This window comes from Mixophyes fleayi, chromosome 7 (genome assembly GCF_038048845.1).
Source record: "Mixophyes fleayi isolate aMixFle1 chromosome 7, aMixFle1.hap1, whole genome shotgun sequence".
NCBI lineage: Eukaryota > Metazoa > Chordata > Amphibia > Anura > Limnodynastidae > Mixophyes > Mixophyes fleayi.
This window is the reverse complement of record NC_134408.1, coordinates 44,241,441-44,267,192: the sequence shown is the minus strand read 5'-3', so window position 1 is coordinate 44,267,192 and position 25,752 is coordinate 44,241,441. Positions and strand designations below refer to the sequence as shown.

At 39.2% G+C, this 25,752-nt stretch overlaps 1 protein-coding gene across 2 annotated transcripts in view; it reads left to right on the top strand.

Moving 5' to 3' along the window:
• The window catches only part of LOC142097695 (multidrug resistance-associated protein 1-like), an 86,847-nt gene that overhangs the window by 32,077 nt on the left and 29,018 nt on the right, over positions 1–25,752 (top strand). For both annotated transcript variants that reach the window (XM_075179755.1, XM_075179756.1), the window contains exons 6-19: positions 3,025–3,086; positions 3,531–3,662; positions 8,579–8,803; positions 11,898–12,075; positions 12,697–12,858; positions 17,511–17,603; positions 18,715–18,918; positions 20,566–20,712; positions 21,405–21,492; positions 22,181–22,250; positions 22,896–23,022; positions 23,683–23,859; positions 24,128–24,295; positions 25,231–25,405. In XM_075179755.1, coding sequence (XP_075035856.1) covers positions 3,025–3,086; positions 3,531–3,662; positions 8,579–8,803; positions 11,898–12,075; positions 12,697–12,858; positions 17,511–17,603; positions 18,715–18,918; positions 20,566–20,712; positions 21,405–21,492; positions 22,181–22,250; positions 22,896–23,022; positions 23,683–23,859; positions 24,128–24,295; positions 25,231–25,405 — 2,008 coding nt within the window. The remainder of the gene's footprint in view (positions 1–3,024; positions 3,087–3,530; positions 3,663–8,578; positions 8,804–11,897; positions 12,076–12,696; positions 12,859–17,510; positions 17,604–18,714; positions 18,919–20,565; positions 20,713–21,404; positions 21,493–22,180; positions 22,251–22,895; positions 23,023–23,682; positions 23,860–24,127; positions 24,296–25,230; positions 25,406–25,752) is intronic.

The following is a 25,752-nucleotide window of genomic DNA, read 5'->3' as shown; positions in this document are numbered from 1 at the left end:
CCTGTGCCTGCAGGAGGCCCTTACAGCCTCCAGGGGAAGTGTTGGGGGAGAGAGGGGGCAACGCTGTTCCTTCTGGAGATAGTGGGCTGTGGTCATTGGCAGTGGTGAATGAACTGGAGGGCAGCATCAGTGGTTTCTCGCTCTGCAACTTGTACCATGTGTTATCTCAAATCCTGTGATGCGAAAGGGATGGCTTTTCGCTCTTGGCCTCAGAAGGTGCCATGCATTTGGCATTCTGTTCTAGCAAACAGAGCTCTTAGTGGACACCTTGGAGTGAACAGCAAAGGTCCCCATTTTTTCCCGGTTCCTTTGTCTTATTGGATGAACGGTGAATAGAAAATATATAGTGCACAAATTGAAACAAAAAGTGGGGATCAGCTAGTGCAAAAACTTTTGCATATAAAAATGGCAGCATCTTCATGTGCATCACAACAGAAAACAGCGCTGATGACTGATAAACACAATCAATATGCAACCATCTGTGGGTAATAAATGTATATAAACACTTTATTAAAAATGAACCATAAAATAGACAACACTGGCCAGTGGATAACAACTTGACATGTAAAAAAATCAGATGAACCGACTGTGTTAACCATCAATAAGGCTGATGAACCATGGAATCGATCACTCCTAAAGAGAACCAGCTAAATGTCCCACATCAAATAGATACTAGTGTCCAATGACCCCGTTGAAGATCATGAAGTGGAGCTTCAAAATAAGTGTGGCCACACTGATGGTGGAAAGTATACGTCACCGCGATGATGGTGAACCCCACTTCAATGCTTCTAACACATGTAGTATGGAGGAGAATATGCCATAAATGCCACAATGAGAAAACCGCCACTCCTGAATGGAAATCAAAGTCGCTTCATGTGCATACTGGCAATGGTGCGCCTTGTTCATCATCCAGATTAAAATGTATGAGATTGTGCAAGGCAAGAAGGAAATGTAAAAGTAGTGATTAGTTACTGCCAAAACTCTTCTAAAATGGATTATAGTATTATAATCCTTGATTTCTAGGGTGCCATAAAATGGCAGCATCATACAGAGGGCAAATAACAAGACAGCACATGATGTTACAGGACAAAGCTGTAAACAAATAACAGTACAAATCATAACACTGCTAAGAATAGCCATACTGGATGACTGGGTGCAAAGGGTATATTCAGCACAAGCTTGCTGTGCCCGTGAGCGTAGGTGTGATTATTAGGATCAGGATTATATACCATGAGTTTGTTATAGCGGTGGTGTAATTGCTCAAAGTGACAGGTATGGAAGTGTGAGCCCCTTTTAATATTCCATCTAGGGTCCTACAAAGCTTAGGGCCACCTCCTTGTAAGATACATGCTTATACTTGGGAATACAAGCATTACAACAGCTACCACTGTTGTACAGATATACACAGAAAGCGGATTCTTTGTGCAAAAATACCCCATCCATATGTTTTACTGAACAGTCATAGAAAATTACTTCTCAATAACGTGTATGTAAATGCATAGACGATCCACTTTTAGCTGCCCTTACAATAAACACATTGTTCTGCGCAGCCATTAGCTGTGATATTCACCTACTTTCAGATGAATGACTTGCTCTTACCCTTTGGCACAAAAAACAAACTTGTGCGCAGATCTGCAAAACGGTTGCTAAAACGAGCAACTTTGTTTTCTAGTGAAAGAAAATCACTTGTGGGAAAGGAATGTGTGTGGGAGGGTAATAGGCCATTTACTCCACATTAAGTTTAAAAGGATTAGAAACCTGGCCAAATTTGTTCTCAAGATGTTTTGTGCCTTTTTTTTGTACATTTTTCAGCAAAAATTTTAATATTTTGTAATACAATAAAAAGGGGCGACCCCTTCTGGCACGAATGATGCAATATTCTAACAATAGTCCAGGTTTAGCAGCTAGTTCTAGAGGAATTCCGGAGTCCCTTAATGAAATCCCAACAAAATAATATTAGCAGTGCTTAATCCAGAATATATATATATATATATATATATATATATATATATATATATATATATATATATATATATATATATATATATATATATATATATATATATATATATATTTAAAGTGGGTTTAGATATTCGGATATTTTAGATGAGATATATATATATATATATATATATATATATATATATATATATATATATATATATATATATATATATTTATTTTTTCGTTAGTAGCTATAAAGATAAAATGAATGTTATCTTTCATAGCTCATAATTTATATTGTAGACAGTAGAATAAGTTCCCATCTATACCATATATTCTATAATTTATAGAGCTACAGGATATATGATTTAACCAGTACTTCACAAGCAAACAGAGTTGTATTCAGATCTTTATATAAACTTTACTTCCCTCTTTATTTTCTGGGGATTTACTGCTTTAAGGTGTGTGTGTGTTTTCGTGGCAGGCTGTAAGAACAGTCTTGATAATTCCATTTTTCTTTGGTTTGTTTCTTCATGCTGCTATTACGGATTTATAATTCTGGAGTTTGCACAGTGTCATGTGATGATGGCCACCACAGTCACATGGGTACATTATTTAGTGAGCAGAGTCTTTTGCGTGTCCCTCTAAGCTCTGTCTACACTGCAAAATCCTCCCCTCCTCCTCCCCCTCTGGCATCACATGACATGCTGAGTATGCCTGTGACTGGCAGCCATACTTGTTTGCCCTCCAAACAGATTTTGAAAAGGAGCTAACTGCTAGCAGATACATTCTTAAAAGGAACTTCACTTATTATGAGGGATTGCTGCTTTAAATCAGTAAATAGATTAAAATAAATATGCCATGCAACTCTAAAGTGCACCAACTCATGGTATGCCAATTAAGCAAGAGCTTCATTGAAAGAGATGTGGAGTGATAGTTATAAATATGAAAATATATATAAACAATAGATTAATGAAAAGTTGGATACCTATGTTCTGATTCACTACAATCCAAATGGTTAACAAAATATGTCCGCTTTTTCTAATTTTTTACTTCTCTTTTTTTTTCCCTTTTTCCTAGAATCCTTGTCCAGAATCAAGTGCTACTTTTCTCTCTAATATAACTTTCTGGTGGATAAGTAGGTGAGACAGTCCAAAAGGACATTAAAAAATACTTATTACTTGGTTTGAAACTCTTTTCTGTATATAAACACTTTTTTTTGCTATAGCTTGTTCCAAAGAAAGCAAGTAGCATTATCCTGTTTTACTGAAACCCATCCAATCGTCCTCATATACTGCAACACATTTTTCCAGAAACATGTCTTTACTGAAGTTGCTCATTTTAATAGTCCTTTAAATATCCTTCATGTAATCCTACATTTCTAAGTCTTTTACTCCAATAATTATTGTAACACCTTAATTCCTAAAAATAAAAGCTTCAGAAAGATGTGAATGTATTTATAGAAAATATATGCATTTCTAATTACTGCCATATACAACCAATGATCTTTCCAGGCCAAGGTTTGTGTGGGTCTATGTAAGAAAAAACATTCTTGTTTCACTTTACGTTTTTAATGTCGTCTGTAGTATGATGATTCAGGGATTCAAGCGCCCTCTGGAAACCAAGGACTTGTGGTCACTAAACAAAGAAGACACCTCTTCAGAAGTCGTGCCAGTGCTAGCTGTAAATTGGAAGAAAGAATACTCCAGGGCTAAAAAGTAAGAGTTTGTCAATTATATGCCTGGGGATTAATGCGCAAAAAAGTATTAAAGTATAACAAAAGGTTGACTTTTTGGAGTTGGACAGAACTCAAGATAATCACACTGGTTACTTCCGTAGGCAGCAAGCACTTCCAGCATCTGTAGATCATCAGGTTTAGCAGTAAGGGCTGGAGTCATAAGTTGCTTTTACTTGTGTCCTACTATTTGTTTTTTGTTATAGCTATGCAGTTAATTAAATAATTTTCGGTGGCAGCTGTTAAGTGGGTAGCTGGTCACACCTGCAAGGACCAGCCATGGATTCACTAGACCGGTCTGCTATGCCACCAGCAGACTACCTTTATATGTAGAACTACTTGTGCAATTTTCAAACGATGTTCACTTTTTGTGCATTCTGTCAATGCTCTTGATGTCTATGGAGAGCTTCACAGTCTGATTTGGAAAGGTGCCACGAAAACGTATGTTCATATTTCAGCAGTAAATTACTTGAATCACCTTCCGGCATTGAAGAATATTCACAATGGTGTTTACGTTAATGTCACAGTAGTTTTGCTAGGAGCTAGGATATTATTTCAATAAATGTGGGTTCTAGAATTGTATTTTTTATTAGGACTGGACTCTAGTGACCACGTACGACAACCTTGAGGTCTGGGGGGCATTCACATTCCAGTACAGTTTTCAGGGATTTTGGACTTCAGAGGAGTCGCAACACTCAACAAACAAACCTATTGGAGCTCAGGGTGATTTTCAACACCTTGCAGGCCATCCTACAAGTAAAAACGGTAAAGGTTCAGTCCGACATTGCCGCCGTTGTGGCATACCTAAATCACCAGGGAGGCACTAGGAGTACCCAGTCTATGAAGGAGACAAGACGGATCGTTCTTTGTTGGAGCAAAATGATCCGGCCATCACGGCAGCGTTTATCCCAAGAGTAGAGAACTGGGAAGCCGTCTTTCTTAGCAGGCAGGCCTTTCACCCTGGGGAATGGTCTCTCCACCCAGAATTCTTCCAGCTGCTGGTGGACAGGTGGGATCAAATGGATGTTGACATGATGAACCACAAGGTGGGGAGCTATTGACTTAAGTCAAGGGAAACCCAGGTGGTGTTTTTAGACCCATGTCTGTCCTTTTGGAAGTATCTCCTCTTTTACCCATTTCCTCAGATAGCAATACTATCAGGGGTTCAAAAAAGGGTAAATATAATAGAGTACCAGGGTGATCCTGGTGGCTTTGGACTGGCCAAGTAGGTCACAGTACACCGACTACCTCGCTGTCACTCACCGGACCGTGAGTGCCTCTACGCTGGTGCGTGGCTTCCTAGCTTTCCTGCCGGCACCTATCTTGAACAGCGGCTGTCCGCCATCCTGATGGACTGCGCATGCGCAGCACCCAAGAACTCTTGTGACTGTTGCTTTTAATCTAATTGGTTGATTAGGCAACTCTCCCTATTTAAGGCACCTGTGCTCATTACCTCATTGCCTGATCTTGAGTCTCATTCCCTGTGAGTCTCTGAAGGTGTCTCCTGTGTTCTACTAGTGTCTTCAGTTTCCTGCTGATTCCTGTTCTACTCATCGCTGGTCTCCATACCCGCTATTGTCTCCTGTGTACTACTAGTGTCTTCAGTTCCTGTGGATTCCCTGTGCTACTCATCGCTGGTTTCCATACCTGCTACAGTCTCCTGTTTCCTGCCTGTGTCCTCAGCTGGACTCTGATTACCAGATCTACTCACCTGTGGTTCCTACACTCGTCTCTGCCGTCCAGCGTCTCTGCAGTCCCTGCATCTCCCTGTGGACAGACTGTTCTACTGAATAGCAGTATGCCTATCTGTTATTGACTTTCTACGTTTACTCTGCATATCCGCTAGGACAAGTTCCACTCTCAGCAGCGGTATCCATACTCGCTATAGACTGTTATTGTTACGCTGCATACCTGTTTGGAATTAACCGTACTACTCAGTCGTTATATGCATAATTGTGATTGACTATCCTTTATTGGCCTGCATATCTGTGCTGAGCAAGTCTTTACCAAGCAGCGCCACACATACCTTTATAGACTTTGCTGGATACGCTGCATATCTATTGGGATCAAGTTCCTCTGTGCTCTCAGTGTCTGCATCCTATTATCCTTTGTATGCCTCCACTCATCGACACCTGTACACATCCTCACCTATTAAGCAGTGGTAAAACTTGCTGTACGCAGACCACTGACTTCCCTGCTACCTCCCTGCATCTGCTCACATCCATCCTGATCTCCGTGTTCAAATCTGCCTTTCCACTATATCAGCTAGTCGCTGACTCATTGATCAAGATTGCTGCAAGTCACTGACTTTCCTATTCTTTATTGGCATTCTCTCTCCATCTGCTGTGATATATGTTCCACTACTCACCCTGCTACCAGAGGACCGTTGTGTTAACTTCACCACTCTGGTAAGCCCAGTCATCTGGTGAATTTCTGGGCAAGACTCCTAGTGCCCGTGACACTCGCCAAGGCAGAGGTTCCTCCATGGAGGTTCCCTCACTGGACGGATCCAGTGTTTACAGCCTTTGTAGCATCTTCCCTTTGAGCCACTGGATTAGGGAGATCTTAATTTCTTGACCTGGAAGATTACCTTTCTCTTTGCTATCTCTGCAGCTTGACGAGTTTTGGAGGTGGGGGTCTCTGTGCTGTAAGTATCTCTTCCTCATTTTCCATGAGGAAACAGGGCTGTTCTTCGAGCTAAGCTTTTTTTCCAACCCAAGTTTGTTTACAATTTCCACTTGAGCCAAGACATTGTGGTTCCGGCCTTGCATCAGGGTAGATCGCTGGATGAGAATTGCTCTCTTCATTCTTTGGATGTGGTCAAGACTTATGTCAACAAGACCAAGAACAGACGACCTCCTGGTTCACTATGACGTACAAAAGATAAACTGTCCAGTTTCTAAATGGACAATTGCCTGGTGGACTAATACTTCCTTGTAATCCTCCAGGCTTACGCCGGACGGGTCAGCTAGTCGTTGAGAATGTGACAGCAAATTCTGATAGGTCTGTGGGTGCCTCTTGGGCAGAGCGGCACATGATTTCTACTGTGTAGCTACCTTGTCTTCAATGCACACATATACAAAATTCTGCACTTTTACACTTTTTGCATCTTAGGATGCTGATTTTCGGTGCAAAGTGCTACGCACCACATCTGTGCGTACCTTCCCCTAGGGACAGCTTTGGTGCGTCCCCTGTGTTTCCAGTGTCTCTCATAAAATGAATGAGAAAAAGGGATTTTTTTAGTTGTGGGAAATCCTTTTCTTTGAATCCATGGTGGACATTGAACACCCTCCCTCTACACACTTGGGGGTATATTTACTATACTGCGGGTTTGCAAAAGTGTAGATGTTGCCTGTAGCAATCGATTAGTTTCTAGCTGTCATTTATTTAGTTCATTCTACAAAATGACAACTAGAATCTCATTGGTTGCTATAGGCAACATCTCCACTTTTCATTCTCGCAGTTTAGTAAATCTAGCCCTTGGTTTCTTTGTTGGTTTTCCTATTATCATAGTTAAAAAAAATGTTCATTATAGTTTGAAAATAATTGTTTTCTGCTCCTCTGCCTCGTGATCTTTACTCCTTTGTTTGTAAAAACTGAATTACAGAGCAGCTAGTAGGGGTATAGCGGGGAGGAGCTTGAGCTTTTGCTGATTAAGCTTATAGTCATTTAATCTCCTGTCATCACACTCTATACTCCAGTGTCTCCAGTGTCCACCATGGATTCAGAGAAAAGGTTTGAACAGAAGTATAAGAGTCCCGTTTTATGTCCCTTCCCTGTAACTCCTCAGTTTTGCGATTTAAAGAAATTTTTAACACCTGATGTGGATGTATAACATCCTGCATGAGACAAAGATTTGACGCAGAAGACTTTAGGTGGACATCTCTCTTAGTTTACTGGGCTTGGCTTTCCTTTGGAAATATTTTATAGACCACTTTCCCTATTTATTAAATTATATGCCTCAGTGATATTGCATTTATCCTTCTTGTTTCTATAATAGAACATGTTAATTTAATCAGTATCATAACCATACTGACCTGATCATTTAATGGTATATGAATGTAAAAGTAATGTGTGGTCTTGCTATGGTAAGTTGTTTTGAAATCAAAATTAGTGTAAGCAATATATTAACATCACATGTACATTCATTCACCAGTCCACCTGATTACCATATACATCATTTAATCTGTTAATTCACAGAATTCCACATTGCAGACCCAATGTTAGAGTGCCCCTAGGATATGTGCAGAGTGAGATTTAGGAAGTGTGGTGGGTATTTGCTCCTGGGGTCTGTGCAGAGATCTTTATATTAGTCAGATGGAGTTCCATAGTGTATCCATCAATGTGGTGCCCACATTTCTTGCATTTGTTTCCTGTTTTTAGTTATTGACCACACACAAATTTGGAGTGTGAACTAAAGAGCTTCAAACACTAACGTTTGAGCTGGGACTTACTGTTTTAGTGAAAATCTCTAGGACTTTTTGGGGTATATAATTTCCTCTAGTGTAGGGAGTGTGTTCTTCCCAAGAATGTTTTATAATTACTTTGTTATATAGTGTGTGGATATTTCAAACATTTTCCATTTTTAATTTTATTTTCAAAGCAACATTACAAAATTACGGTAATGTGCATGCGTTATCAGTCATAAATGTATCTATCATAATCCTGTCAAAGATTTTCACTTGAGATATTTCTAAACATGATTTCAGTATAGATATTGCTAAACATTAATAGAGCAATAGGTATAATCAATAGAGGTTCTTAAGAAAACTTCATAGAGAGCTCATTGACAATCAGTTGGTCAACCATCATCTGACATAATATAGATCTAGTTGTCACTTCATAGTGACGATCAATATTTTGTGTTAACATATAGATTTTTTTTTTTTTTCATTACAGACAGCCCTTGAAGATGGTGTATTCTCCTAAAAAGCCGGCCAAACAGGAGACGGAAGATGACACCGGAGAGGAGGCTGAGGCCCTGATTGTAAAGACACCCTCAAAAGACTTGGAACCGTCATTATTCAAAGCTTTATACAAAACCTTTGGCCCTTACTTTTTCATGAGCAGCTTCTTCAAATTCCTTCATGATATCTTGATGTTTTCTGGACCAGAAATATTAAAGTAAGAGGCAAGATTGTTTACCTTCAGATATGTTTAAAGTAAATAGTTGCTTTCTCTATTGTGTTAACATACAGGCTGGGAAGTGATGAGCCGTGAGTTATAGGGTGGAGGCAGAGAACACACACATATATATTGTATACTCACAATTAAAATATGACGGTATGCAGATTGTATACAGCTAAAGGGAAATTTGATCTCTGCATTAGTTACATAACTTTACTTGCTTTAACACCTTTACTTAACTCTCAACAACCTATCATATTCTGTCATTTTCCTAGTGCAGCTTAGAAAATGAAAACAATTGTAACTGGTTTATATATTTACAACACATTACTGCACAAGCCTAAAAGATCAGTGTTTTTCTAAACTTCATTGAATTTTCATCAGCCAAGGCAAAGATTAATCTATTATACATAGGTCTGCATCTCTGTCTCACCTGAAGTGCACACACAGGGTTTCCTACCTTCAGTTTCACCAACATTTTCATATTTTAATATATAATACATGTTACAAATTTATAATGCCTTGCTCTTGAACAGCCTACAAATGACACTGCAGAAAATTGAATTGGTAAGGCTGGTGTAGTAAGGGGATCTGGTAAACCTTACCACACACACACACACACACACACACACACACACACACACAGCAGAGTTTGTCAATCAGCTTGTGTAAGTTGTGGGGTTTTTTCTCTTCCCTTCTCCATATTTCATCTACATACTATCTGGGGACACTGCTATCTTGGGTTTGTTGTGTGGGTGCAGGAGCTGAGCACTAACATACCCGGTGTGCAGCCTGTGACGCGTAGAACCAGAAGTCGATTAATCCTGGTGAAATCCCTGGCTCAGTCCATTTTGTTGACTAAACTTGCTGCACCTCCAAGAGAGGTGAGTGTGAATCCTTCCTTGCCTCTTATTACAGCTGCGTCTGGATCAGACACTCCTGCTGGAGACAGTATCTATAGTCAGGATGAACTAGCACAGGCCAAAATGCTCTGAAAAGTCTATTTTGGGGTAGTCAAGAGTGTCTTCTTCCTTACAGATGCTCCTTGAGGCCCCTAAGGCCCAGAGACGGTGAAACCGAGAGCCTTTCACCTAGGCGAGAGTTCGGATTCGGGTGAATACTCTTGGGTGTCGTCTCCTTAATTCTGCCACTCTTCCCATTGTGGAGGCACATGCTCAAGGATGGAATGGACAGGACATGAAGGCACTTTAATGTGGCTTTGAAAACCCACGCCGCCTTTAGTGTCGGCATGGATTTCCAAGGCCACGGAAAAATGATTTGATCAGCCTTTGGAGGGACTGCAGTCTGACTGACTTGTCAATTGCTTCTGTTAGCGGAACATCTCAGATACACTTCTGAATACCTGGGTGAAGCAGCCTCGACTAACTCTAGGATCTCTGTTGTAGTTTCCAGGTGAGCACTTTGGCTGCAGTCCTGTGACATGGACATTGATTCCAAGAAATCTTCGGAAGCCCTTCCGGTTCGAAGGTTCAGTTCCTTGTGTACCTGAGCTTGACAAAATAATCTATCCCAAACTATTAGAGAAAAGAGCCCTCTCCTCCCGATCAACACATCCATATCTGCGGCGTCTGGCTTTAACAGCATGGCTGTCTGGTTTGTCTGAGAGAGTTATTCAGACTATATTGAAAGCCAGTGCCCACACACAACTATCATAGGATGTGGAAGACTTATGTGGTTTGCTGTGAACACAAATAATTCCACACCTCTTCCCTTAGGATTTTGTGTCTTCCCCTTCTCCTGGATGGCAGACTTAAGCTTAATTCTCTTAAGGTTCAGGTCTCTGCCTTGTCAGAGTTGTTTCAGAAGAAGTTGGCCCTTATTCCGAAGGATATTCTTACAGTGTATTTTACACATCCAGCCTCCCTTTGGTCCCTCCCATGGCTCCATGGGATCTTAAATTTGTTATTTCGGCTCTTCAGCTTCCTCCATTTGAACTTTTGTAGACAATTGACTTGAAGTATTAGACTTGTGGGGGAATAAAATTTCTTCTAACTAATTCTACGGCTAGACTGGTTTCCGAATTAAAGGCCATGTCTTGCAGGTCCCCCATCTTGTTTTTTCCTGATGACAGAGCAGTCCTGTGTTTCAGCCTAGTCATTCCTTAGTCATTCCCTCTTGAAGGGTGTCTGCTTCATCAGGTAACCAGGAACAGCTGGCTCTATTGGATGTGATCAGAACACTTAGGATTTACCTAGACAGTAATACAGGGGTTTGAAGTACAGACTCCCATCTGGTTCTTTATTATGCACAGATCGGCCAGTTTCAAAGCAGACTATAGCCTGCTTAGATACCAAGTTCACTGTTCACTATGAACACTCTTGTCTTGATCAGCTGGTTCCAGAATTTTTTTCTGCTCACGCCACTAGATCATAGAGTACATCTGGGGAGGGAGCTTAGCAGCTGTGCCGGCAGCCACCTGGTCCTCTGTCCGCACGTTTACCAGGTTTTTGCGTCCATGAATGCTAGCTTTGGACGATGAGTTTTGTGTTTATCTGTGTCTGAGCATACTCTCCCCTAAGGGCAGCTTTGGATCGTCCCCAAAGTAGCATTGTTCCCCAGATAATACATCCAAAAATTGTGGATTTTTGTACTTGCCGTTAAATCCATTTCTCAGAATCCATCTGGGGGGCACTGGTTTCCCACCCTTTATGCTCAGTGTTCAGTTCTGTGTGTTTGTACTGTGTTTAGTTTCTTTTGTTACCTTTTTAGGGGCTTTGCACATAAACGGAGGATAATTGGGTTGGGAGAGAGGAGGAATTTCATTTCTTCAGTAGTTATCTATTTAGTGCCCAGCTCCTGCACCATCGCCACAATCCCATGGTAGCTGTGTCCCACATATGGATTTAACGGGAAGTACAAAAAGATCCTCTTCTTGCAATCTCGTATAAGCTATACTAAATACATCAGAAACATGACTTGTATAACTTGTGCTGTAATTATGGAAATTGCCTAGGGATGTCATGTACAATTATGTATCCATTTACCTTATGTTCATTTTTGTAGCTCTGCCTTGTTTTCTTGCAAATATTATTTCTGGTGTGATGTTTTTGTGTTTTTACCTTTATTTCAGGTTGCTCATTAAGTTTGTAGGAGATAAGGATGCTCCAAACTGGCAGGGATATCTGTACACGGCTCTGCTCTTCCTCTGTGCGTGTCTGCAAACACTCATATTGCACAAGTATTTTCATATCTGCTTTGTTACTGGCATGAGACTGAAAACTGCCATCATTGGTCTTGTCTATCAAAAGGTATGAAACAACGATCATAATGATTAGTGAGTGTTTTTTTTTGTTTTTTTTTTCCTTTTTCTAGTTTTTTTTTTTCTTGTGCTATTGTAGCTTCTCAAAACTTGTGCACACACATTTTTTTTTTTTTTTTTATAACGGTCTGTCGGTTAAGCTATTTAAATTTGCTGCTCTGTTAAATATTTGAATATTAAGAGTACCATTGTAGACCCTTGAAATCTGGCGTTATATACTCGGCCCTAGATCATGAATTGGACACATTTAGATGTTTGACATCTAGGAAACGATATAGGTCTAAATATGGTGAGTTGTAAGGGCTGTACCACATTTTTTCTTAATGCTGGAAGGAGAGACAATAGTATGTGTTAGAGATGGTCTTGGACCAAGGTTTGTGTAAGGTAAGCAAAGTTCTTTCCTGTTATACCAGTTGTTGATGAAATTTGGCTATATGCCTGCATGCTTTTTACATTTTAGTGGTAACTTTGTCATACTAAAGCAAAGCAAGATTTGACTTCTTAAAGCACCCTGAAAATCTCTATAGAAATCTCTTGCCAAACATTTAAAGTCTGTGCACCAGTGTAATATTTTTCTGTGACTTTATTGAATCTTTTTCCTCTGTTTTAGTCTTTGGTGATCAGTAACGCTGCTCGTCGGGCCTCCACCATTGGCGAAATTGTTAACCTGATGTCTGTCGATGCTCAGAGATTCATGGACTTGGCAACCTATATAAACATGATTTGGTCGGCACCACTTCAAGTTATATTGGCTCTGTATTTATTGTGGCGGGTAAGCCTTAACCTTTAGTGTTTCTCCATTGTTCATTTACACCACAGTTGTGAATTAAGGCTTGAGTACATAAACTGCAGGGGAACGGTGTAATGTCATTGTTGGGACTCCTATGTAAAAGTGTTTATGCTTCTTTGTCAGATGTTCTAGCTGAGCCTAACCCTAGGAATAACTGATCCCAAGCTCACTGGACAATCTCTGCACATGGTTTTTTTTTTTTTTTTTAGAATGTGTCATGAATATAGCCAGGCTTAGATTTACACTCTTTATTGTGTTAGGCCACTTTTGCTGTTTATGCTGGTAGGCATGTGCACTCCAATATACACACACACACACAGCCATCCCCAGTAGAAGATCAGACTCATAGAAAATAAAGGACATTTGAAACTGCCAGCAGAACCTTAATGGGATTATGACAATAACTTCACCATGAGCCTGAGCCTATGTTACTCTTTCACAAACTTAGACCTAAATATACCATTCCCTTATTCCATCAATGTTTCATCGTCCGTCTTCTGTCCAGGCATGTGCATGTAGGTCTCTGTGCTTAGCTCAGTTGGAGGTCTTCCATCCATAAAAGTGGAAAAATCACCAAAGAAGAAAGTTACTTTGTATGTACTTATGTACAGTCTCTATCAAATTGCTATTGCTGGGGTAGCGGATGTAACCTTATTCATTTTGTTTTCTTGAATATTTTTTTGAAAATATGTGGATGCATCGGTTTGACAGAAAAGATTGTACTATAGTGTGTGTGTGTGTGTGTGTGTGTGTGTGTGTGTGTGTATATATATATATATATATATATATATATATATATATATATCTATCTATATAATCACATCCCAGAGTCATAAAACGCCTACAGATGTAGCACGTGTCAAATTGTTTTTTAACGCTGGGTGATTTTATTGTACTGCTTGCTACCACTGCAAGGAAACTCATTGCATTGTGCCAAGTGTGTTTTTCCTAAAGTGTAATATTGAAATTCCCGCCAAACGTCACCTTGTGAATAGTGAGCTATGCGTGTCAGATGAATGAAAAGTATGCAGTGCATGCTTACTGTTTTGTGATTACTGCTATGTTCATGTCCTAGTTTAAATGAATGAATTTGCAGCTTCTGTCTGAGAAGAAGTAAATGTCAATCACTTGCATAAAAAACACAAGCAGCTGGATAGCAGAGAATTGAAAATGATTAGACTTTACTTATAAACTGCTGACACACCATGCAGTGCTATACACTGAGGGGAGCATGAAATAAACAATGTACATACAATGACATGAAACAAATGGTAAAGATTATTTTAATGATTGACGAGTTCCTCCACTTGGACCACAGATGCAGCTGATAATTAGAACAAAAGGCAGCATGTGTCTTCTCTCCTACTTGTCAAATAAACATTCTTTTAATAAAATAACTACTCCTCCAAACCCTCATTCACCACTTTGTTAAATTAAAAAAAAGGTCAAGAAGAATTTTTATTGTATACTTAATACTTATTAAATTGATTGCAATTTTCTAATTCACCCATGGAGACACTGGAACACTGAGGTATAAAATGCGATGATAGGAGCTTGGGCACTTTAAATGGACCAGCAAAAAATAAAACTTCTCCCGCTCTATACCCCCTTTGACTGGTTGGGGCCTCACTTTTTTTAAGTGCCCAGAGGTGCTAGTTTATTTTCTATGTATGTCTATGGAAGGCTCTGCATTTAAATTATGTTTTTTATTATATGTTCTTTTCTTTTTTGAAATCGGCATCCCTCAGCTGTACCTTGATATGCCCGTATGGAGTTGTAGAGGTGCACAGGCTATACTGTGTCTCCAGAGGTGCCTCCGTCTCACTGCTGGTGGCTGAGGAGCAACAATCTCAACAGGGGTCACCCATTTGCCATTTGGAACTGGACACTGGTGACAACGAATGCCAGCCTTTGAGGATAAGGACCATCTCGCTTCAGCACCGGTTTGGACTCCAGGACTCTTGCCACAGAGCGGCAGCTTTTGTGAAGAAGGGCCATCAAGATTTAATCGGACAATGCCACGGCGTTGACTTACCTAATTCATCTAAAGGGTGCAAAGAAAGCCCTGATCGTGAGAGAAGCCATTAGGATTATGTCATGGACAGAGGAAAATATTTCAGCCATTGCAGGGATTTTTATCCCATGAGAAGAAAACTGGGGCAAACATATCTTAGCTGACAGACCTTGCACCTAGAGGAATAGTCCAGTCATCCGGGCATGGGGGCAACCAGATGTCGATATATAATGGCATATCCGTTGCTCCAGGAAAAGAGGTCTACAGGTATTTTTAGTACTTGCCATATTGGTTCCTTGGAATTTCCATCTACTTTACCTGGTCCTCTGTTAGCGATACTTCTACTGGTGATAAAAAAAAAAAGACTAATTTGGGTGGTTTTGGTAACACCAGACTAGCCCAGAAGGTCTTTTGTACACAGGCATTCTAAGCATGGCGCAGGGCCCAGCGTGGTGCCTGCCTTTAAACACAGATCTGTTAAGTCAGGGCCCTTCCTGCACCCAGGCTTGCCTTGGCTGGTTTTAACGGCGTCTCTTTTGAAGCCATGATTCTTAAAGCTAAAGATTTTTCTGACGTGTTGTCTAGACTATGGTCAAGGCTCAGAAGTCCGCTTCGGCCTGGAATTATCACAGTTGTTGGAGGGTTTAAATCTTCTGGTATGAATTGAAGGGTTTTTCTACTTTCTTTTTGGTTGGCCTTTTTACTGATGTTCCTGCAGGAGGGTTTGGAAGGAGGGTTTAAAACTCAGATCTTTGAAGATTCAGGTCTCAGCTCTCTTGGTTTTCTTTACAGAAAACTGACTTCTATCTGAAATGCAGAGCACCTCCAACAGCACATCTTCCTTTCCAACCAATTGATTTGATGGAGTTAAAATTCCTTACCTGGAAGACTAGCTTTCTGTTGGGTAGGAGCTGGAACTCTGTCTTGTAGATATCCATTACTCATTTTCCATGAGGACAGGGATGTACTAAGGACTAAACCTTCCTTTCAGCCCAGGTCCTAAATCAGGTCTTTCACCAGCATAAGTCCACAAAGGAAGAGGGCTTCTGGATGTTGTCTGGGCATTAAGGACCTATGTCCTAAGACCCAGGAATTGCACAGGACTGATGACCTGTTGGTCATTTTTGATGTCCACAATAGAGGTTGGCCCGTGTTTAAGCAGACAGTTGCTAGGAAGATTACTTCAGTAATTCGCCAGGCTTATGTTGGGACAGGGCAGTCTGTTCCTGAAAATGTGAGGGCACATTATACTAGATTGGTGGGTGCTTTTTGGGTGGCACTGTGCCTTGGCTGAGCAACTGTGCCAGACAGCCATCTGGTCTTCGGCATACACCTTCTTGAGGTTCTACAGGTTCGATACTTTTGCGTCCAGAAATACCCGTTTCGGACGTAAGGTGCTGAACACCACAACTTCTGAGCATGCCCTCTTTTAAGGACCGCTGTACATCCCTTCCTTTGCGTCATTTTTTCTTTGTTTTTCACTGTTAGGATGATGTTCTTTCCTCTGTTTTGTTCTGTACACCCAATTCTGTCCCCTAGGGATTTGATAGGAAAATTATGAGGTCACAGGCAGCCAATAGGGTTTAGCGGGGGGGGGGGGGGGGGCTGGCTTGAGCATTTTGCCAGTAAATTTAAAGTGCCCAAGCTCCTGTCACTGCACTCTATAGCCTAGTGTTCCAGTGTCCACTATTGGAGTCAGAGAGAGGGCATTTTAAGTAAAAAAAAATCCCATTAAACCATGTCCCGGATACCAGAGACATAAAACTTTTAAAATCGTTATTATCTTTTATTTCAAAAGTTAAGAACACATTTTTGCCATTGGTTTTCTAAATATTTTCTGTATTGTGTGGTATCTTAAAACCTGACGGAGTAGGAGCCACATTGTTTTCTGTTTATCAAAGTCATATGTCCTCCACACTGAATAATATTTATTTGTAATACTGTTGACTCCCTAACAACCTGATTTAACATAGGTTATCCTCAAAACAAAGCCAGTGAACGTGTGTATGTGTTTGTGTATGTATGTATGCATGTGTATGTGTGTATGTATGTATATATGTATGTATATATATATATATATATATATATATATATATATATATAATGACTTGTGTAAGCTATGTGCTACTATGGATAGCTGATCAGGAGAAAAAAAATGAATAAACAGTTGCCTGGTTTTGGTATTTTAATGGAAATTCAGGTTTCTACAAGGTTCACTAGTTGCAGAAGCTTCAGGACATGCTGAGATTTGCAGTTCCACAACATTTGGAGAGCTGCTGGTGGTCCAACCTCTGCTGATTTCATAGATGTGGTTTCCATTTTGGTTTTAAACAAGGTTTACATAAAAAAAAAAAAAAGTTACAATAGAACTTAGGAGATGTACTAGCTTTTCATGATCATATTGGTAATAAATTGATAAACTAAACCTTAATACTAGCCTCCAGTTTTCAGAGGCTGCACATAGACCTTGCAAACTTTAAAGTGTTAGACAGCAGTTGTGAAGACCTACCTGGTCAGGCAGAACTGCTTACTAATGTTTGTTACTACTGTGTCTAGCTCTAAAACAAGAATAGATTGTCTAGAGTCTTGTTAAATCCACTTTATAATCCTCTTGTTTTAGAACCTTGGTCCCTCTGTTTTAGCAGGGGTTGCTGTCATGATACTTCTGGTTCCCGTGAATGCAGTGATTGCAATGAAGACAAAGAAGTATCAGGTTAGTGATGGTTGTTACTAATAGTCAAGTAAAGCCATTAACTGAATACGTATCAAATGACGTGTACTTATCTGCTGAAAGATGTACATGAATTAACTGGAGGGTTTATACTCAGGGCTATCTTAACAACATTATGGATCCCTGGGCAAAGCAGTGCACTTGGGGCCCCTACCTACACAACCACTCACAGGAATAAAAATGTAAATTATCAATAAAAACGTTTATATTTATTGGTACCTGCAACAAAAATCAGTCTTTAACCATTTAAAAAAACATGCTGTACAGCTGTGCCTCGATACATGGGTGAATACATTTTTTTTCTATTGGACCCTGCCTATGGGGCCCCTATGCTCGTGGGGCCCCTAGGCATCTGCCCAGCGTGTCCAGGGGGAAAAACAGCCCTGTTATACTTGACTAAATATGTCCACCATGCTCTCTTCCACTCCTCTGCAGCAAGTCACCATGTTAAGTGGGAAGTGCTGCTTTCACTAAACAAGCAGACAGTCTGATATGTCGGAGACGTGCTTTGCAGTAATGTTGATTCATAGATAAGGGCGGGGCCAGTGATATCAGATCCCATCAGGGCACTATTCTGTAGATGTGGGAGGAGCGTCAGCTGTCTAGTTGATTGGGGAGGTACTTTTTGAGGGTCGATGGCCCTTTTAATAAGTAGATTCTTAACATTACCCATAAGATCTGCCTTGCCTGAAGAGCTTTTAATTCTACTAGCTGGTAGAGGAAACAAAGGTAATGTCTGTTAAATTGTGATGTAAGTATTACAATAATTTACTTTAGCTCGAAAGCAGTTCATGATTGATTTTTTTTTTATTTATTTTTTTTTATATAGATCCGTTTGGGTTTTTTTTGTTACATAATCATCTTTACCTCCCTCTAGTGCTCACTAGAAGACTCTACAAGGTTGCATAATAAAAGCAACTGCTAAAACGTGGTTTTCCTGGAATAAAAAAAATATATATTTTATTATTCCAGGAAAACCATGTTTTACAATTGCTTTTATTCTGCAACCTTGTTGTTATAATATACAATATATATATATACTGTATATTAGAATGAAAATAAATTTCTGACATGTTAATAAACTTTTCTCCAGGTGGTCCAGATGAAGTGCAAAGACAATAGGATTAAGCTAATGAATGAGATATTAAACGGCATCAAAGTGTTGAAGCTGTATGCCTGGGAACTAGCCTTTAAGGAGAAAGTGCTGGGAATCAGACAGGAGGAGCTCAAAGTACTGAAGAAATCTGCTTACCTGTCCGCTGTAGGGACATTCACCTGGGTCTGTGCACCTTTCTTGGTAAGTTACATTGAATTTAATAACTCTCCAGGAGCTGGGCAGTAGGACACTGTTCTGTTCAGAGTGAATAATTTGTCTGTAAACTGGTTACACAATTTGGAATCTTATTTGAGTCATGTTTTCACTTTTGTGACAAACCTTTTAAAGTGAAGGTTAATGAGGGTTGGAAGATAACTGGTTGCATGTAAAGCTATCAGTAACAATGTCTCATAGTTATATCTACAATGCTTGGTGTTTGCCATATAAGGAGATTTTGTTATTTGAACCACTGCATCAAATGTAGTCAAATATATTGAAGAATCACCCGTCTTAGGTCACACTGCCCCTGCTGTTCTTTTTGCTATTTGCAGCAGCGCTTCTCACAGTGACTAAACTGTGTGTGTGTGTGTATATAGCCTCACTGAACGCCTGCTTTGATTTACTTTTTTTTTTTATCTTTTTTTTTTTCTGGATACCGGATCTAGGGATCACAGATCAAATCCTCATACCTGCCAGCCAAAGATAGTCTAAAATGTAACAATTGTAGAAGCTACACTTAGCTTTTGTTATTATATTTAGGAGCTTGTGATGATAGTAAGTTCAATGCTATCTGAGATATATATATATATATATATATATATATATATATATATATATATATATATATATATATATATATATATATATATATATATATATAAATATAAATGTGTGTGCTATACAACTAGTATATGTGTAAGTATAATGTATATCCATTTTTATTCTATTTGAATAGGTTTTGATTTTTTTGTAGAGGTGTATTGGAAGTTTTAATGACAACTGGTGCAAAGTAAAATATGCTATATTCTGTCATTTTTCTACTGATTTGTTTTCCAAGGGTTACACCTCTTCTATTGTCCTGATTACCCTGTATTTACAATGGTGATTCCTGGTAGCTTGTTGACCCTTTTCTGACTTTTAAAACGCACTAACTAATCCCCTTACACAGACCCTTTCTATTTTATGGTAGATATGGAGTGTGGTTATGAACAGTCCTTTTTTCTATTCCTTTTTTTTTTTTTTTTTTTTTTTTTTTCTTTTTTCTTTTTTTTCTTTTCCTTTCTTAAGCTCAAAATAACAGTTGCTACTTTTGGCAAAGCAAATATATTATGCCCACGTTAGGATAAAATATGTATTGTTCCATTCACAGGTGTTTATAAGTAGAACATTGTAAGTGGAAAATACATTTGGATGGGGTTCATGTTTACTTTACTGGAGGGATGAGTGAAGACAGGCGGAACAGAACGGAACAGAGCTGAGGGGACGGCAAGAATGTGTCTAAATGTGGACACAACCGGCAGTAAATTCTATATTCATGTACAGCAGCCTGTTCTGGAGTAGTGTGTGATGCAACAAATGAATAAAATAGACATTCTCTATGCACAACATTGAGTGACCTGGTAACCTCCTCCTTCAAAGCTGATGTTCAGTTTCCTTTGATGGGGAATTACCATTTTATTTTCCAGTCTGTGTGTATATATAGTGAAGCACTGCAGGGATTAGAAAGATATTGCAGCATGAATGTGCTGCCCACTGGTTCTCAGTGTGAAACATTGCAGCAATGAAGTGAATAATTTATTTAGAAATAGATACTTGTTCTTTATTCTAATTTTATTTCCTTTCCACCAGGTTGCATTGTCCACTTTTGCTGTCTATGTTCTAATTGACAAAAACAATGTTCTAGATGCAGAAAAGGCATTCGTTTCCCTGGCATTATTTAATATCCTCCGATTCCCATTAAACATGTTACCTATGGTTATCAGCAGCATGGTACAGGTAAGACAGGACTTCTATTCATTTATTTTAAACCTAAGATACCCTTACACCTTACTATGACCCTCTGCACACCTGTCTTTGGTATAGAAGTATCCTCAGAACACAAAGACTTCAGGCAAGGTGTCCAGATGTCCAGTCTGCTATTACCAGACTCCCTGGATTCACTCCACTCGCTATAAAAAACAGGAAATTGTGATTGTGGGGATCCTGGTAGAAGAAAGAAGGGGCGGGATAAACAATGTCTATGCAAAGATGTGAAGATTTGGCTTACCTTTTATAGCAGATTATGAAGAATGCCAAGGCTATAAATGTTAAACAAGGGGCAAAAACCCAAAGTCCAACTCTAATCTAGATAAACTATTGTATATAGTTATGCATGAATTAGAATGGTTTGTTGCTCAGATTACATCCTCTTGTCTTGTCCTGTCCTAATCCTTGTGAAGGTAGAGTTCTTGTAGATGATCAGAATGTCAAGTATGCTCCTGCATTGGAAACAGTAATCGCATGTTGTGGAACGTGGATGGTTCTGTTTACTATGAACGGCCCAGTATGATTAACAGTGACTTGTATAATCAAGTTACTTTCGCACCTGATGAAACCATTTTCATTCTAAATTTTGTCCATAACTCTTTACTGCTGATTAGTTTTGAGGTACATAGTATTTATTTGTAATATAATTTATTTGTTCATAGACGAGTGTTTCGTTGAAGCGTCTCAGGGTATTCTTATCACATGAGGAACTTGAACCGGACAGCATTATTAGAGAGCCTCAGAAAAGGAGTAAGTGCATATAATTTGTGCTACAGAACTGTTGTTTTTTTTTCCTGTTTGTTTCTTTTTTTGCCTCTTCAGTAGGGTGATGAGCAGTGGGTAATTCTCCACTGCCCCTCTCCATACAAACCCCTTCTCCTGCAGCTTCTGAACAGTTGGTTTTCCAGTGCACTTCACAGGAGGAGGGCACAGGGCTCTGTGTTTTTAGATTTATTTTTACAATTCATTTTTTTTTCTCTTGGCCAAGGGGCACTGTGTGTCCGACCGTCTCCGCACTATACATTGACATAAAGATCATTACACGGGCTTAACATGTTATAGTTTCTGAGCTGTAATCTTAGTTCTATGCACTTGCACAGAAAGATGCCCCCCCTCCTTCTAATTGAGCTAAAAGGATCATTTATCTTCATGATAAACACACTGTTTACTGGGTGTAAGACATGGCATCCAATTTTCTAACGATGTCTGAATATAAAGAAATGAATGCTGTGTTCACCCCAGATAACACCTATGTACATGGATCAAATGTTTAGCATAAGGATCAATGATGGTGGTGTCACTCAGTGCTCTGGTTCACAGGGACTGAACAGAGGGGATAATGCTCACGTATATAAGCGTACATTGGGATTTTTGCTTTTGTTTATATTTATACTTCTCTATGCTTATTTCTATAAAGTAATTATTTTGCTCTTTTTAGCTCAGGGATGTATTGACATGAGCAATGCAACATTCTCCTGGTCCAGGAGTGACCCTCCCTCATTGAAAGAGTAAGTTTGTTTTCTTTATTTATGGAAATTCTTGTGCATGTTAAACTAGTTACTTATGGGGGCTTGTGTTTGTTGAAGGTACTAAACCAGAAATATAATCCAGACTCTTGTAAGATTATAGGATAATAAATAATTCCTAAACTACTTTTATATGTTAAGATTTAATGTCTCCTTCCCCATGTCATCTAGTTGAAATGAAGCCAGATGGCTAGGGTTCTTCTTTTTATAGTGCCTCAGGAAGTGACATAATTAGACTTATTTAATAAACTAGTGCAATATGGTAACTAGTTACTCCATAGAATAGGATTCACATTTATAGCACAGTTTAGAAAGTAAAGCAAATGTTTGGTTGCTGCGGGCTACAGCACACTTGTTCACACATGCTGTGTGCACCTACTGGTGACCCTACTGGGTCACTACGGATACTATAGGAGAGTATATGTGGCACCAGACTATCTTAGGTGGCACACTGCTTCACCATGCACAGTATGTTTTGTGCACACAGTGTTTAGAAAATAATTTTATTGAAGGAAATAAACACATAATAAAATCATCTTGGTCTCAAATTTATTCTTCCTGGACTATAATTAGGGAAAATGGTTATTTTATAATAGGGGCATAAAAGTGGATTTCTCATTCCCTCAGGATAAACCTTACTATCCCAGATGGCTCCTTGGTTGCAGTGGTTGGCCAAGTGGGCTGTGGAAAGTCTTCCTTGCTATCGGCACTATTGGGAGAAATGGAAAAGAGAGAGGGCTGCATAGTGGTGAAGGTATGCCAGCGTACATAGATTTACAGTTTCACTTTACATATACAAGTACACAGTGGTTGTGGTGTAAATACATGTGGAAGAATGTTATTGAAGATGGTTCTTATGAAGCATTGTTTTACTGTTGTAATGAGTCTTATAAGGACTAAGATATGTACAAATTAGGAGTCTGGATGTATCCTTTCACACTGTGAGGCAAAATTGGTAAACTGATCGCTTTTGTATTTTCCCTTTTAGCAATGGTTGTACTTGATATTAAAACCTAAACGTGCCATTGTTAATTTTATTATTTGAAGTATACAGAATGACTTTAAACGACTAGATGTACACATTGATACCAAAAAAATATCTTTTTACACTTTTATTTTCTTTAAATAATAACATGTTAAAGTGCCTGTAATTTGTCAGAGCCTAATAAACTTGTAATCCTACGTAATTTTGTTTGGTGTTTGTTATCCTGATGTTTAGTGAAATATAATTATAGTCTTATGTAGAGGCCCTGAAGAGGCTTTGATTGGCTTCCTACAACTTTCTTAAGCAACCTTTCACCCAGGATGTGTATGTTATGCCAAGATTACAAGTTCCTGTAACTTGGAGAGCAGTTTTATATCTCATATACTGTATAGAGTGGACGTGTGCATATAAAGTTTTCCCTTTTATTAGGGTGGCATAGCATATGTTCCTCAACAAGCTTGGATCCAGAATGCCTCTCTTAAAGACAACGTCCTGTTTGGCAGAGAGCGCAAGGATCCGCTGTACAAGAGAGTTCTGGAAGCCTGTGCTCTGCTGCCAGATTTGGAGATCTTACCAACTGGAGATAGAACAGAAATCGGAGAAAAGGTTAGAACATATCTATTTTCTGGTCATGGAAATTGCTGTTTCATGAAACAATGGTACATTTCAATTAAGCAATACTTTGAATTTACTGAATGTGGTTTATTTGTGTTTGATTAAGTAGTTACATATAATTAAGACTGAATGCCTTTCATGTAGTTAAAATAGTTAGGCACTTTGTCTATAAATTTTACTGGTACAATTATCAGCTAATATTATTGTAATTTCTAAATGATGAAAGAAAATTAAATAAAACATTTTTTTGTGTGGCTAGGGTGTGAATTTATCTGGAGGTCAGAAGCAGAGAGTGAGCCTTGCCCGGGCTGTTTATTGCAGTGCTGACATCTATTTGCTTGATGATCCTTTGTCTGCTGTGGATGCTCATGTTGGGAAACACATCTTTGATAAAGTCATTGGGCCAAAGGGTCTACTTAAAGATAAGGTGAGTATAAGTAAATTAAAATGTATTTAGCTCTTAGGTCCTGTTGCATTGGTTCGTTTTTAGTGTTTTCAGTGAACACAATTTTCCAAAACTTCTAATGCAGTCTGGATGTTCATGGCTTGAAATGGTGCAGTATATATAGCTCTGAACTACCTGAAGTGCGCTGTACATATGGTGTATGTTTACCACACTGACATACACATTGTAACAAATACAGCAGGGATTGGAATCACGTAGACTGTAATTAGTATATGAATGGAGATGCGGTCCTAGAATTGGGGAAAAATGATCAGGAGGCCTTCCCGATCTTCAACGTGCTCTACAAACTGTTTGCATACCACACTCCACTGCTGAGGTATTAAGGATCAAAAGTTACGCCTGCCACCTCCCCAAGCATTGGGACTGAGGAGCAGCATAGTGTGTGATACCTGGGGCATCCTCTCTTCTACCCACTGCTTACATATAAGGGTAGGGGAGATGAGAACAAATTACAGGAAGGAAGGGCGAGGATTGTATTACATTGGGGTGAGCTGGCAAATTAATAATGGGACGATGAGATTGGTGGTGAAGTTAATTATATGGAAAGGGTTATGGGTGCGATTGGTGGGAAATTAGTTAGAGGAAGGATGATGGTTGGAAATGAGTTACAGTATATTTTTATACGTGTGCAAGTCATTATCAGGCTGATATTGTTACAGATGTGTTTTTGATATTAGCTGAGTGAGACACTAACTTGCACTCAATGCAAAATAAAAAGTTCACGTTTTGGAAGAGCAAAAGGTCATTTTGGGAGACCGAAAAATAAACCTGCCTGATGTTACTTGGAGGCCACACACAAGTTGTATTCATGTCCTGTATGCGAACAAGTAGTTAAAGGAATTTTGCTGACGTGTAACAATTATTCTAGCAGTAGTTTCACTATTTTATTTTTATAGACTCGTATACTTGTAACTCATGGAGTGAGTTATTTGCCACAAATGGACTCCATTATTGTAATGGTGGATGGGAAAATTACTGAAGTTGGGTCTTACCAGGATCTCTTAAAGCAGGATGGTGCGTTTGCAGAATTCCTACGTACATATGCCAATGCTGAGCAAAACAGTGCCCAAGGTGAGAGTACAGGCTTTGTGTCTTGTAACTTCTGCATACAGATTTGCAGCCTTTATGACTTTCTTCTCCACCAAAGGGAAAAAAAACAAACCCCAAACAAATAAATAACGTTTTAAACTTAAGGGTTTTTTGTGATCTTCCTTTTTAAGGGGTCTTATGTGCAAAGTAGTCCATAGGGATCTGTTTTGCAAACATAAACCCTGTCCCACAGTATATAGAAAATTGTTAAAGATAGGATAGGGGTTATATTTGCAAAACTCTAGGTGGGGTGGATGGTAGCATGAAAAGTTATTGTGCATATAAGCCATGAGACTTTTTCCCTTTTTGCAAACTCATGGATTCTAGCA